Genomic DNA, 13664 nt, shown 5'->3' on the forward strand with positions numbered 1-13664 from the left:
AGCCACATCCTTGAGTCCCAGACACTGGTCAGAGTTCTGAATGCAGTTGCAAATATGTAGTCTCCGAGTGGGCACTTGTTTGTAAGTATTTATTCTCCAAAGCCCACTCAGGAACAGACAGAAACTATATAGGCTGTTAAAGAGGACGGAACAATGAGTCAAAACAACGCCTCCCTACTTTTACACTAATGCATGGGGGGAAATCCCCAAAACACTAACTAGTGTTTGATCATGAATGGAGATTACTGTGGAGAATAGCAAAGAAAACTTGGTGGTCTTATCTTAGTCCAAAGCTCTAGCCCATTGATATTTAGTGCTGTTTTGTTTTCAATAATTCCACAAGTGCTGAATGACTTAATTCCCACCTAGTAAACATTTCATAAATGATTTCTGAAACAAAAATATTGTTGAAAAGTATTTATTTACACTATAGTCATAAACCATTATCTGAACTCTAGTTAGTGGTTTAGCATTAGAATAGATCACTTGTTTTTCCACAACTATTGAGCTAATAGCCAAACAAATCAGCTCCAGTAACATGTACATTTTCTTATCTGAAATTTGACTACAAAGGTAACACATTTAAGTCACAAAACAGCGCATACAAAAATATACTTTCTAAAAAAATTCCAAATATTAATAGGCAGAAATATACAGCCATACTTAACCCAAGGAGTGATTATTTTTCCATAGTAAGGCAACCCATTTACATGCAGACCCTGTAACATTGTCTACATCACACAAGGCACCAAGGACACTTCCAACACATTTGCATGCATCCTAGTTTCAGAGAACATATATATGTACATCCCCCTTTAAATAAGTTAACCTCTGACTCACTTCAAGAGATCATAAATGCTTTACATTTTTTTCCCAAATATTCAGAACTTGGAGAACAGTGCACATCAAAAAATACACAAAATCTGAGTGGATATACACTGAAAAAAAATAGTCTATACAAAACTCAACAAAAGGAGCAAATATTGCTATGTCCCCTCCATCACATTGCACTTCTGTTCTCTGGGTTTATAATACATATTGCTTTAAGGGTTGAGACGACTAGATAAGCTGGTTCTGGGGCCACAGAATGCGGCGTAGTAAAGGCCATTTGCTCACTGTTCGCTGTACACCGTCCCCCGAATCAGTCCCAAGCCATAAAGTGCACAATAGTTTTCCTTATCTTTTTGCTGTCCCCATTTTAAAGGATCAGCCTCTCCCAACTTATTGTAGAAAATGTCTCCAGTCAACAAAAGAGGATGGTGCAGTAAAACCTAGTCAAACAACCCTTGAAAGCAGGGGCCAGGCCTCAGCCCTGTAGGCCAAGGGCTCTCACTCAACCTCCTTCTGGGACTCCTCCCTATTGCCTTGGGGTGACAGTCAACTCACCAAAATGTGCTAAATTTTAGGAAAGACCTGTTTCTAAAGGAAAGAAGGGCAGGACTGACTGGGTTCTACCAAGGCCCTTTGCCCACCAAATGGAAGGGGAGCAGGGAAGGGTGGTAGTGTTTGTCATGCAGCTGGAGTAGACGAAATGCCTTTGGGGGCCTTGAGGAACTGGTGTGTCAACTTGATTCTCCTCTCAAGGTGTTCGGGTCCGAGAGGAGCATGGGGCGAGCGGCCCTCCACCGATAGTGCTGTTGTTGCTGCTGCATAGGCTGCCACCAGCCTGTGAGACGCCCGTGCAAGAGGCTGAAGAGGGGGCTGGCACCGATGAGGAAGGGGCACTGCCTTTCCTCTCCTTCTGTCTCAGGTGGATCTTGGTGTGACGCTTCCTTTCGTCACTCCGGGCAAACTTGCGGCCACAGTAGTCACAGGCAAAGGGCTTCTCACCCGTGTGTGTACGGATGTGTGTAGTGAGGTGGTCACTACGGCTGAAGTTGCGCATGCAGATCCGACACTGGAAGGGCTTATGTCCTGTGTGGATTCGGATGTGCCTTGTCAGCTCATCTGAGCGGGAGAAACGCCGGTCACAGCCTTCTGCTGGGCACGGGTAGGGCCTCTCATGCACTGGTGTCTTGCTGGGTCTGTTGGGGTATTTTCGAGGCCTCAGGATGGGCCGCAGAGGCAGGTGGTGTGGGTTATAGGCCGCTGCAGCAGCTACTGCAGAGCTGCTACTAGGCAGCCGAGGTCCCTCATTGCCTCCACTGGCTCCTGATCCAGTGACCCCAGCACTGGGCCCCCCCAGGGTAAAGTTGCGGATGGTAGAGAGTGGAGTAAGTGGAGGGGGGACCCGCAGGGAGTCCAGGGGGCAAGGAAAGGGCTTTCGATCTGGGCCAGCTGCACTGTGTAGATCTCTCTGGCACTGAGATGGAAAAAATCCAGGATAGTCTGGGATCATGGGGAAGAGACCTGGGTCCGTGGCTGGCTTGGGGGACGGATAGGAAGGAGGTGGTGGGTAAGCCAGAGAAGAAGAGTTGGAGGTGTTGGCTGCTGACAGGAACGCAGAGGGGTCCTGGTAGAGGTCTCCAGTACAGCCCGAATAAGGAGGAGGAGGTGGTGGTGGAGAGTAGAGATGGTCCAGGTCAGGCTGTGTCTGGGACATGGTGCACACACCCAGAGGTCCTGTGGCCAGTGGGTTGGGGGAGGCAGAGGTGACGCTGGATGAGGCTGTGGTTGAAGCCGGGGAGGTGACCCCTTGCAGGATGCCTGCACTCACGATATTGATGATGCCTTCCGGGTAACAGCTGGCACCAGGGTACTGGGGGTCAATGGAGAACTTGCCCATGTAAGTGAAGGTCTGGTTTCTGGGTGCCGAGACAGGAGCAAAGCTGCTAGGATATGGGAGATCCAAGGACCTCTTCTCTCCTGTCATGTCAATGTTGATCATGCCATCTAGGGAAGGAAAGGCAGAATGGAGGCGGGACTGTGAGAATAGAGCCAAGAATCTTGTCTCGCCCCCTCTCCCATGGGTCCATTCTCAAGTTCCAGCACCAAAGAGCTGGGACAAAAGTCCAACGGGTGGGGAAACTGAGGGCTAGAGACAGCAGCACGAGACTAACCCCAGTGTGGGCCTCAAGAACTACCTCCAAGAAGGCATCCCAAGTTCCTACCGACCTCCTGCCTCCACAGCCACCCGTGGCTCTGGTCCCCAATAACAACAGCCACGAATCGCAAAAAAAAAAACAGTATTTTAAAATGTCCCATCTGCCTGAAACTTCTCTCCCACTCCTCGGTCTGATGGTCCCACGACCAATCCCAAACAGTATGGCGAAGGTTTCAGCCCCGGGAATAGGGCAATCCGAGAAAGGAGATGTGTGGTTTCCCTACAGCTCAAATTTCCTTGCCTTCTCCCCATCGCTGAGGCTTTTACTCCCGCCGAGGGCTGACAGAGGGAATGGGGTCTGCGGAGGCAGGAATCTCTGGGTTTCCTTTCCTTTCTCCTATCCTCAGCCTTGCCCGCGCGTTTCCACCCCAGCCCGAGTACGGTGACTGGGCTCCAGCAAGACGCGGGGGCTGCGGGAGACTACTTTCTACAGCATCGCCAAGGAAACCCGCGCCTCCGGGGCAGCCGCGGGCCTCCCTCGGCAATCCGGGGGCTGCTTGCCGCTGTGGTTCGGCCCCCTCTACCACCTCCCTGCCTCTGCCCGCCCGCCCAAGCCGGTGTCCTCCTCAACTAAATCCCTCCACTTCGCGGGCGAAGCGCAGGTGGAGGCGCGTCTCCTCGCGCAGCGCGCGCTCCGAGACCTGCCCCGGGAGGCTCTGCCCCGAGCGAGCGGCTGGTCGCTTCTCGGCCGCTCTGCTCTTCCGACACAACTCTCTCACTGGGAACCTCGAACTTTACCAAAGCTTTGCCTCCGTCCCAGGGCGGGGAGAGGTCGCACTGAGACCGGCCGAAGGGCCGGAGCCTGCCCCGAAGCCGAAAGGCGCCCGTTCCACCCGTATTTCTGCGCGCCAGAGCGCACGCACACCAGTTCATTTGGTGATTTGGTGCACCCGCCAGAGCGCCCACCCTTAGCACTCTGGTCTCCGTTGTCTTGGGCAGCACCCCCCAGTCCTGACTTACAGGTCAGTCAACCAGTCCACCCGGATCCCCAATCCTGATCGCCGAGTCCCGCACAACCACTGCTCCCCTACCCACGACCTCCAAGTCCTGCGATTCCCAGCCGGTGAGGAGGACGCGGGGCTTACCTCCAGCCACTCCGTTCATCTGGTCAAAAGGGCCTCCCAGTTCGGCATTGGGGAAGATGGTCACCGACGTGGCGGCAAGGTCCTCCACCGGGTAGATGTCAGGCAGCTGGTGCACAAAACCACTGAGAGTTACTGGGATTTTGTCTACGGCCTTGGCGGTCATCATTTGCTCCTCGCACAACTTGGAGTCCCAACTCCCTTGCTACCTGGAGTGCCAGAGAAGCCGTTTTGGAGAGGGATTGGACTGAGTCTGGTATCTCCTTTTACCCTCCACACTTAGAAATAACCACCACACACCAAAAAGAAAAAAAGAAAGAAAAGGAAAAAAATCCAACAAATAAAACTAGCAAACAAGTTGCTGGTTTTATGATTTTTTTAAAGAAAAAAAAATGAGCTATTTGTCACTGACTCTCTCTGCTGTGGAAGCCTGGAGTTGCCGGTGTAGTGTTATTATAACAGTCAGTGTGTCCCTTCGCCGAGCTATTAATCAATTGCTGCTCTCTCAGTCGGAAAGTGTTGCTCTAAGTATTTATGGGCAGGTCTTCAATGCCCGTGACGTCGCTGCCCATATATGGACTGAGGAACAGGGCTGGGCCAGGAGGCTCTTGCCGTCACATGGCCTATTTGCATACGGGCACGGCCGCGCGGGCTCCGCCGGGCACGCCAACTACCGGTTCGCTGCCGCTGGAAACCCACGAGGGTCCGGGGCGCACGAGCTGAGCCGCGCCCGGGGCGCGGGGGTGGAGGTCCCAGCGCGCAGCAGGGAGGGGGGCGCGCCACCGACCCCGCTTTGGCTACGGCTGAAGAGGGAGCGGAGTCGAGATCGCGGCTCGGCCTCCCCGGGGCGGGGAGGAATTCCGGTTCTCTGGGACTTTCCAAAAAAGGCGAAGATCCGGTGCCGGCGGCTCCGCCTCCCCAGCCCTTGTTTGGGAGCCATTCCGGAAAATTAAACTTCGGAAAGAAACCGAGCGGAGCCGAGACACTACACTCAAACCCCGACTCACTTTCTTGGCAGCTCAAAACCACAAGCAAAAGAAGGCAGTGAAAAAAAAAAAAAAAAAAAAGAAGAAGAAAAGCGACACGCGTTCGCGGAAGCGGACTGCTTTTTTTCTGAATTACTTGGTGGAAAGAAGGGGCTGGTGATCAGAGTGAATGCGGTATTGCTTTTTTGGAAAGTCTGTTCTATTTATACAGGAGCGAAAACGGAACTGGATGGAGTTATTTGTTTAAGTATTTTGGGCACTTGAGGGGAGGGGGTTGGGAAATCCTTGTGGTGGGGGAGGGGGGAGTAAGGGACAGACTCCCCCCCCCCCCCAGGAAGAGCAGAATAACTGCAGGAACTTCGAGAGGAATCCTCAGCCCGAAAACACCCTCTTCCACTGCCCGCGCGCTCCCCGCCCCCCTTCAGCTGCTGCGCGAAGCGGGCGCCCTTCCCAGCGTGTTGGGGCGGACGGCTGCGTGGGGGCGTCCAGATGGAGGCTTGGACACTCACCCTGGGCCCGCCACACACACACACACACACACACACACACACACGCTCCACTTCCGCTATGCACACTCCCTCCTCCGCTACCCTCTTCACACACCCACTCACACCTTACGCTACACACACACACACACACACACACACACACCTCCCGGTTGACAGCGCGCCTGTGTGCCCGCCTCGCCGACAGAAGCCGCGGGTGGCAGAGCGCTCGCCAGACAGGACGCTTTGTGGAGACTCCACGGTCTTCACCGGCAGTACCTCTCGCCGCCTCCGTCCAGCCCCTTGATCCCCGCGATCGCACGTACTAGGGGTACACCCTACCCGTCCTCAAGCCCGACTGTAGAACACACACACTCGAAAGAAGGTTCTACCACTCCCTTGCCAAAAACCCGGGAGCCTCGGGGAGCCCTCCTAAGTGACAGCCCAAAGAGATCCCCAGCACGTTCTGACCCGCCTTCGCTCCCCAGGCATTGCCCTCCGCGAGCTAATTTAAAAGGAAAAAAAAAAAAAAAAACCCAGCACACTAAAACTGACCCCTGTAGAAAGCGTGCTACTTATTCTCAAAGCGATTTTATACAACTTTTTAGAAACGGAGGCGAGTTCTGGCTCGCTGGACGCACCGCTCCTACCTCCCAGCCCCCCCCCCCCCAAACCGCACCCAAATCGCTCCGGGCCCGGTCCAGGCCCTCTGGGGAGATGGGTCCTGGGCCACCCAGCGGGGCTCGTCGGAGCCACCTTGGCCCCAGGATGCTAGGGGGGAGGTTGTGAACTATCCCCCTGCCACTGCCCACACGGAACTCTTGGAAACCGGGGACAGAGCGCTGGGATAACTCGGTCGGCCCGGCTAGTCGCTTTCCCGCTTCCTACCCCGGAGCGGACCCGGCCTGCAGTAGACCCAGGCGGGCGGGCAGGAGCCATGGCGCCACGCCGTGGAGGGAGCGCGGCGCTGCAGACGCTCTCCCGCCGCTCACCTGCGGTGGCGGGCGCCGCGGGAGCGCTCGGGCTCGGGCCGGGCCCCACGCGCCGCGGAGGTCAGCGGCCGCAGGCAGCCTTGCACCACGTCTAACCCCCCCATGCCTGGGGCAAAAGTTAAGTTTCTCGGGGACCTGACACCTCCCTGACTTCAAGCGCCCAGAGCAAATTTGGGGAAAGTTTCCTGTGGCGCGCGCTCCTCACCAAATGGGGGTGGAGGGGGTGTTTATTAAAAGGGAAAAGCGAAGAAATCGCGAAGGGAGCGCCGTGCGCAGTATCCATCCGCTACAAACGCGTCTAAGCTTAGCCGGGCGTCTCAAAGAGGGCAGAGGGGAGAAAAGCCGGGTTCTTACCACGTGCGCCAGCCCGCTCCGCCTGCGCTCCGGCGGCTCCCGCGGTCCTCGCGCTGACCACGGGCAAGACGACGCCTCGGAGGGGAGCCCGACTCTCATCTCCAGCCTGAGTCCGAAAGACAGTGTTGGGGGGGGGAAGAGAGGAGGAGAACAAATTATGCAAATATAGTTAGGTCCAGGCGGTGGGGGCTCGGGTTACGACCCCCCCACACGCACACGCACCAGCCTCCGAGGAGAGGCACCCACCGGCGGCGGGCCCGGGCCGGGCAACTACTCTGGGCTTCGCTCCTCTCGGTGCACGTGGGCGGGCGGGCGGGCGAAGTGTCAGAGCCACCCCTCGCCCGCCCGGGCGCTGCCGCCAACCCGGCCGGCTGCCGCTGCGCGCCGCCCCGAGGGGGAGCTCCCGGACGCCCGAGCGCCCGGCCCGCAGGGCGCCGAGGCCGAGACACTCGGGCAGGGGATCGCAACAAGGGGTCACCGCGACGCCCGTCGCTACCACCTTTCGCTCCGAAGGCTGATAGGTGAGAGGAAGATGCTCTGGAATTGCAGGCTTTCCAAGGACTTCCTCCGTCCCGTCCCGAAGAGCCTCGTGGAGTCCCGCCGGTGGGGAGTCTGGGATGGGTGTGGACAGGAGCTGCGCGTCGCCGCTGGGAGGATGTCTGCGGCCAGTCCTAGGAGGTCATAGGAGATCTTTCCGGAACCTCGACTGGAAAAGGGTCAGTAGATACTTCCTGTCACTTTTCTTCTTCTTCTTCTTCTTGTGTCTTTGAATTCAAACCCTTACCTCCAGGTAAGGTAGAACAAAATCAAGGAGCCCACATTTCAAGCCAGCCACCCTTGTGGATAGGTAAATTCAGAAAGCTAAAAGGTGACTTGCCTAAAGCCACGCAGCTGGGAACTGGTCGAGTTCAAACTTGCCACCAGGTCTTCTGATTCCAAGTAACGTGCATGGGGTCTCTACGTCTGGCACTCAGGAAAACCTCGTGCAGCCAGTGAACATTTCTTTGAAGACTGGAAGCCTGGATCCGCCTACTGGAAAAAGAAACTCATCACCTTGGTCAATTTAATTTCCTTTCTTCTGACTTCTGCGGTGTGGGAAGCTGGGGTCAGGGCTTTCTAAAGAGTTGGGAGAAGGATCTATGGTGGATCTGACCCTTCTGGGTAAAGGAGAATTGGAGTTTGGGGATTCCAGACCTGTGTTCTGGGTGGAATAACCAAGTTGGCATAGAACTAGCCGATTAATGGCACTGCCCTAAGAAAAGCTATCTCCACAGTCTCTTTCCTGGAGGCAAAAATTGGTGAGAGAACAAGGTAGGGACATAAAACTCCCAAGGTGATTACCGAGGAAGATACTGTTCTGGACAGGGAGCAAGAAGGGGGAAGGGGAATGTGGGAATGTAATGCAAAGATGAGCCATGGTGTGTACTTTTAAGCATTTGAACTTTTATGTTTTGATAAACACAACAAATAAATGGGCTTAAAAATAGTATTGTTAGAATACTCAAATTTCTCTTAAGAATGCATCAGGGTTATTAACAGTAGTAAATTGCATCACAGATTATAAAATAAGACGAAGGCAGAGAAGCCCTTTTTAGCAAGCTTGTTTCTGGGAGTGGGATGGAAGATGGGGAACAAGCTTGGGAGAGGTTCATGGGAGTACTGTTCAGCTTCCCCCCCTTCCACCACCACCCCCCCCCCCCCCCCCCCCCCCGTGGAGGGGTCCTTTTCTTACAGTTCTCACTCACAGTGAGATGATTGCAACCAGTCAGAAACAATTCAACATTTGCATTTAGACTTACAAAGAAAGATGCTTGAATAACAGGCTCTACTCACCTATTATAATGTCATTTGCATTTACTCCCATTCCACTACTACTGGAGTGAAAAGGAATGCCAGTATGTCCCTTACCTCAGGACAGGCACAGAGTATAGATTCCTAACTCAAATGACATTTTTAGTGGAAATCAGGCCAATAGCTGACTTTGCCTTGCAGCTTAACTATCTTAAGGATCCCCCTATATGCTGAGAAAACTGGTATAGGTCATTGGTAAATGTGTTATGGTGTAATAATCTGACGGAATGAGATAAGATTTTTATCTTACTAATCTTATTTTGTAGGAGCAGCAGTGCTGGTCCAAGCAGCAGGTGGTCAAGAATTTCTTTATTGCCTGAACATCTACCATGTATTCAGTACTACACCAAACTCTGGGAATGTACTGGTACCCTGAACCAGGTCTGGTTCCCATCCATCTGGAGCTTGTATCACACAATGATAGAGTACATCACACAATTATACCATTACAGTGATGTTTGGCATCAGTGAAAGAAAAGAACAAAGAATCTTATAGAGTGGAGGAAGTTGAGGAACTGAGGATCTCTCTGAGCAGAGATCTAAATGATGTTCAGGGATTAGGGGCAGATCCATGCAACAAGCATTCCAGGGAGAAAGCACATGTGGAAGACCTCAAGATGGGAGAAAGCAAAGTCAGTGTGGGAGGAAAGCTTCGGGTCATCTTCCATGCCTGGTGCATCAGGGCAGAGGGTAGTCAATATAGTCAGCCTCCTTGGAAGTCACTCTAGAGAGATTTTCATCTTTAAGGCTTTCCCCTTTCTTTCTCTGCTATTTTTATTTTTCTGGCTAATGACAGTGGCATTCTAATTTTTACATTTGAGGGTATTTTTTTCCTTACCACTCAGCTTCTGCAGATGAGTAAGAACTTGCCAACAAGGTTTCATCAAGGAGAACATACATATGCTTGCTGCTATCAGTATTGTGTTTCTGTGACAGTCTTAATAAAATAAATGACTTGGTTGACTGCTGCTTCTCAAAGGAAATGACATAAAATGTGAATTTTGTCCTATTTAAAATGAATATAGAGTGTGTGTTAGCACAGCCTTCCGATTTCTATTGCTGAAGAAATAAAAATATCAAAGATAGTGCATCAGGAGCTGGGAAGGTGGCTCAGTGGTAGAGCGCTTGCCTCGCATGCCTGAGGCCCTGGGTTCGATTCGTCAGCACCACATAAGCAAAAAGCAAAAAAAAAAGCCGGAAGTGGCTCTGTGGCTCAAGTGGTAGAGCGCTCTCGCCTTGAGCTGAAGAGCTGAGGGACAGCGCCCAGGCCCAGAGTTCAGGCCCCACAACTGGACCAAAAAAAAACATAGTGCATCATTTATCACAGTTATTTCAGACAAGTTACACATCAACCTGGAGTCCAGGTTAATAAGTAAGTGATAGTTTGTTAATTTGGTCATAAAAGCTCAAAGTAAAAAAACTCCATCCCAAACCATATCGGTTAACGTCTCTCTATTTTCAATCGGTCAGCTCATACATTTAATTTATCACGAATAATTATATAAAAATGATGTGTACTATAACTAGATAACGCACTGATTATTTGTTGTACATATTGTTAGCCTGCTTCTAGTGCCAGGTATGGGAAGCAAGTTTCCCTCTTCCAAATAATGTCAGACTTAGACAAGTTTTGTTTCTAGGGCTAGAGATATGCCTCAAGCAAGCAGGAGGCTTTGAGTTTAAACTTCGGTGCTGCCAAAAAAATAAATAAATAAAACAAAACAACCTTTGTTTTTATACTGACAAAAGATCCAGGCAAGTCAGTGCACCCAGTTGTCAGAGCAATTGTCTCACAGCATTTAAACACAAACAAACATTTTTATACGTTGACAGAATAATCCCTGTAAGAATGGCCCCTGGTTCTTCTTCATTTTTTAAATTCAGGGTCTAAGTGATATCCCAGAGCATTTTGTTCTGTAGGCTAGCACTCTACAACTTAAGCCACAGCTCTACTTCCAGCTCTTTGGTGGTTTATTGGAGGTAAGAATCAAGGACTTTCCTGCCTGCCCTCTCAGTCCTCACATCTCAGCTTCCTGAGTAGGAAGGATTATAAGTATGAGCCATGCACACGTGCACCTGGCTAGTCTGCATTTCTTATGCTAAGATGAACTTAAGAGGTTCAAACTCCACTCCGTAGCTGTGTATTCTTCACCAAATTTCACTAACTTTCCTGTGGCTCAGTTTTCTCATCTGTAAAGTGACTATAGGGTTGATTAGAGAATTAAATCCAGTAAATCTGAAAGCCTACATAGAACACTCTGTTGGTACATAGTGAGTGAAAATTATTTGCTACTATTTATTACCATTATTGAATGCTAGTTACTTTCTAGACTCACAATCACCATGAAAAACAGCTGTTTATCCCAGTTTTATAGATGAAGGAACTATGGCTCAGAGAGAATGCACAGCTTACCCAGGTTCATAGCTCAATTTGCAAAACTACAACACAGACTCTGCTCCCTCAGTCCCTAATGCCCTTGTTTCAATTACATCATGTGATGCAGAGCAACCCGGAGCAGACAAAAGCAGAAGAGTAGCTGTTCTTCAAAGATTGATATATGAAGTATTAATGGTATGTTTCCTCATACTCTGAGTTCCAGCTTCTAAGAATAACATTTCAGAGGTGCTTCATGTTTGGGTTGTGAGGAGAAAAGAGAATCTGGAAGGCATAGCTGACAGATATGTAATTTAAAACTATACTTTTGTGGAAAATGCCATCTAAACTTGGGAAGCTCAAGTTCTACATTAAACGTAATATAATTAATGTAACATCTTTTTCCAGAAAGATGAAAAGTCTTAACAATAGTGTAGTTCTTTCCGGGAAGTTTGGGGATATGGAACAATAATAGAATCTGATCCAGACATGGTAGTACATGCCTATAATCCTAGCCCTCAGGTGGCTGAGGTGGGAAGATTCCAAGTTCCAAACCAGCCTGGCTACATCATGAGACAGTGCTCTATAAAGGGCATCCCTAGCCTCAGTATGGCCCATGGGAAAGACTGACCATGTGTGATCTTCTCACCTGTTTTCTATGCCATCATATTTTACATTCTGTAAGTCCTTTGACCTCAGAAGTATGCGTGATGTTCATCGTCCATTCTGGATGGCGTTCTGGATAAAGATAGTACATATACTTTCTCAATATTGAGAAGCTTGGGCCATCCAAGGATTTTACACTACCTCATCTATACTCTCAACTAACTCTACCCTTTCCACGGCTGCTATGTGACTCTCTGGGAGAGATTGCATTTTGGAACAAGGATGAGGACCCCAGAAAGCATCCTCTGAAGGAGATTCTTAGATGTCCCCTTTCTTAGTAGCTTAAGTCATGGTCTGTCACTTTCTACAGTCAGCATAGCAAATGATGCTGAGATGGTGGCTGGCCAGCCAGCAGAGAGGATCAGAAAAGACAGGAATCCCTTCCTGACTCATTCCCTCTACCTACTTTGGATCATGGTTGTAGGATAATACAGAAAGGATAAAGGGCAAGGAGTCCTGAGACTCCTTTCTAGTTCTTCCTCTGCTATGGGCATTATCTGGGGGTGGTAGTTGATGTCAGGAGAAACCACCTATGGCTAATAACTTGGAGACATGGGATTTTTTTCCACCCCATAGCTGATGATGTTTCTTAACACTATGCCATCCCCTTTCACCTACCAAAATACCAAATAGCAGCTTCCAAAGCCACAATGTTTAGAAGAGAGTTTGTGTCTTCACTATTTTGGGTGAGAAAGGTGGAGGTGGAGGGTGGGGAAGAAGGTGACGTGAAGGGAGGATACAAGAATCTGGCACCAGATGCAAAACTGGATAGTGGGAGGGGGCAGGGGGGAAGCACTGGATTAGGAATTGGGGTCAGCACTTGCCTCTCCAAAGTAGTGATGATCTCAACAGCAGCAACAATAATAATTGATTGGGCACTGAGAATACTGAGCCATCTGCTCATGATGATGTCTTATTTCTGTTAACCTACCAACCATCCCATGAAGCAGGTATTATTGTTCTTTGAACTTTAAGGATGAGGAAACTGAGTTATGAAAGACCAGGTCACTAAACTAAATAAGTGGAAGTGCCAAGACGTGACCTCCAAGCAGTCTGACTCTGTTCAATTGTGCTCTTGGTATCTACATACCCAGCCTGTGAAACTAGACTAGCCACTTGCCTTCTCTCAGCCTCTGTTCCCTCATCTGTAAGATGGGGCTGAGCAATGCTTGTGTCAACGCTTCATTGTCAGGCCGTGGAGGAAGAATCAAGGGAAAGGGATTAAGAACACATTCCAAAAAAGCAGGACAGACACTGTACACTGAAATGTTGTCTCCTAGGGCAATAGCTGGATTGCAGGGGTGAAAATAGATTGGGGTAGGGAAAGAGGCCAGGTTTATGAGTTAAGGACAAGAACAAGGCATCAATAATTGAAATGAACCTGTTTGCTTGCTGACATATCCCCAAACCCTTTCCAAATATTCTCTTTACCCTCCTCATATTGGTGGGTGATCCAGATCTGAAGACTCCTTTTCATCTGGACTTGGGATAGGCCTGTTGCCAGAGACACAAGGCATTTGGAACTAGTCCCTGGCAGGCCCTGTTTCTCCTAATGCTAATAACAGGCTAGGCACATGGTCATGCTCCTTCTTGAATCCTAACAATTAGCTAGAAAGTGTGTTTCTTTTCCAGGGCTGTTGTTCCTGCGAGACTGTTGTGGTTCCAATACACTCACCACTGATTCACAGAACAGTTTCAATCAATGGCCTTGTATGTACACAATCAGTGCCTCCCCAGAGACCTGGCAAGTTTTAGCCTTCTTGAATTAAAGAGTTTGCTTTTTAAAAATATAATCATTTAGGCAACAGCTCATGGAAATTTCAAAAAGGAG

General features: G+C 50.1%; 1 protein-coding gene across 2 annotated transcripts; it reads right to left on the bottom strand.

The window, feature by feature from the left end:
• Positions 1-426: 426 nt before the first annotated feature.
• Positions 427-7041, bottom strand: Egr2 (early growth response 2). Of its 2 annotated transcripts, XM_042696394.1 has the most exons (3): positions 6943-7041; positions 4129-4234; positions 427-2832 (listed from the first exon to the last, which is right to left on the bottom strand). In XM_042696394.1, the coding sequence occupies exons 1-3, from the start codon at positions 7039-7041 to the stop codon at positions 1580-1582; spliced, it is 1458 nt and encodes a 485-aa protein (XP_042552328.1). In that variant the 3' UTR covers positions 427-1579. The 2 variants fall into 2 exon arrangements, with proteins under 2 accessions (XP_042552328.1, XP_042552327.1); XM_042696393.1 differs by lacking the exon at positions 6943-7041 and having other exon boundaries at positions 4129-4602.
• Positions 7042-13664: the final 6623 nt, after the last annotated feature.

This window comes from Dipodomys spectabilis, unplaced genomic scaffold (assembly GCF_019054845.1).
Source record: "Dipodomys spectabilis isolate Male_0828 unplaced genomic scaffold, ASM1905484v1 ptg000207l, whole genome shotgun sequence".
Classification (NCBI taxonomy): domain Eukaryota; kingdom Metazoa; phylum Chordata; class Mammalia; order Rodentia; family Heteromyidae; genus Dipodomys; species Dipodomys spectabilis.

Coding starts and splice junctions, on each gene's coding strand:
- Egr2 (XM_042696394.1), bottom strand. CDS start 7,041: ATGAGAGTCGGGCTCCCCTCCGAGGCGTCGTCTTGCCCGTGGTCAGCG. Junction 4,235..6,942: donor GGAGCGGGCTGGCGCACGTG/GTAAGAACCCGG, acceptor TTTGTGCACCAG/CTGCCTGACATCTACCCGGT. Junction 2,833..4,128: donor GATGAACGGAGTGGCTGGAG/GTAAGCCCCGCG, acceptor TTCCTTCCCTAG/ATGGCATGATCAACATTGAC.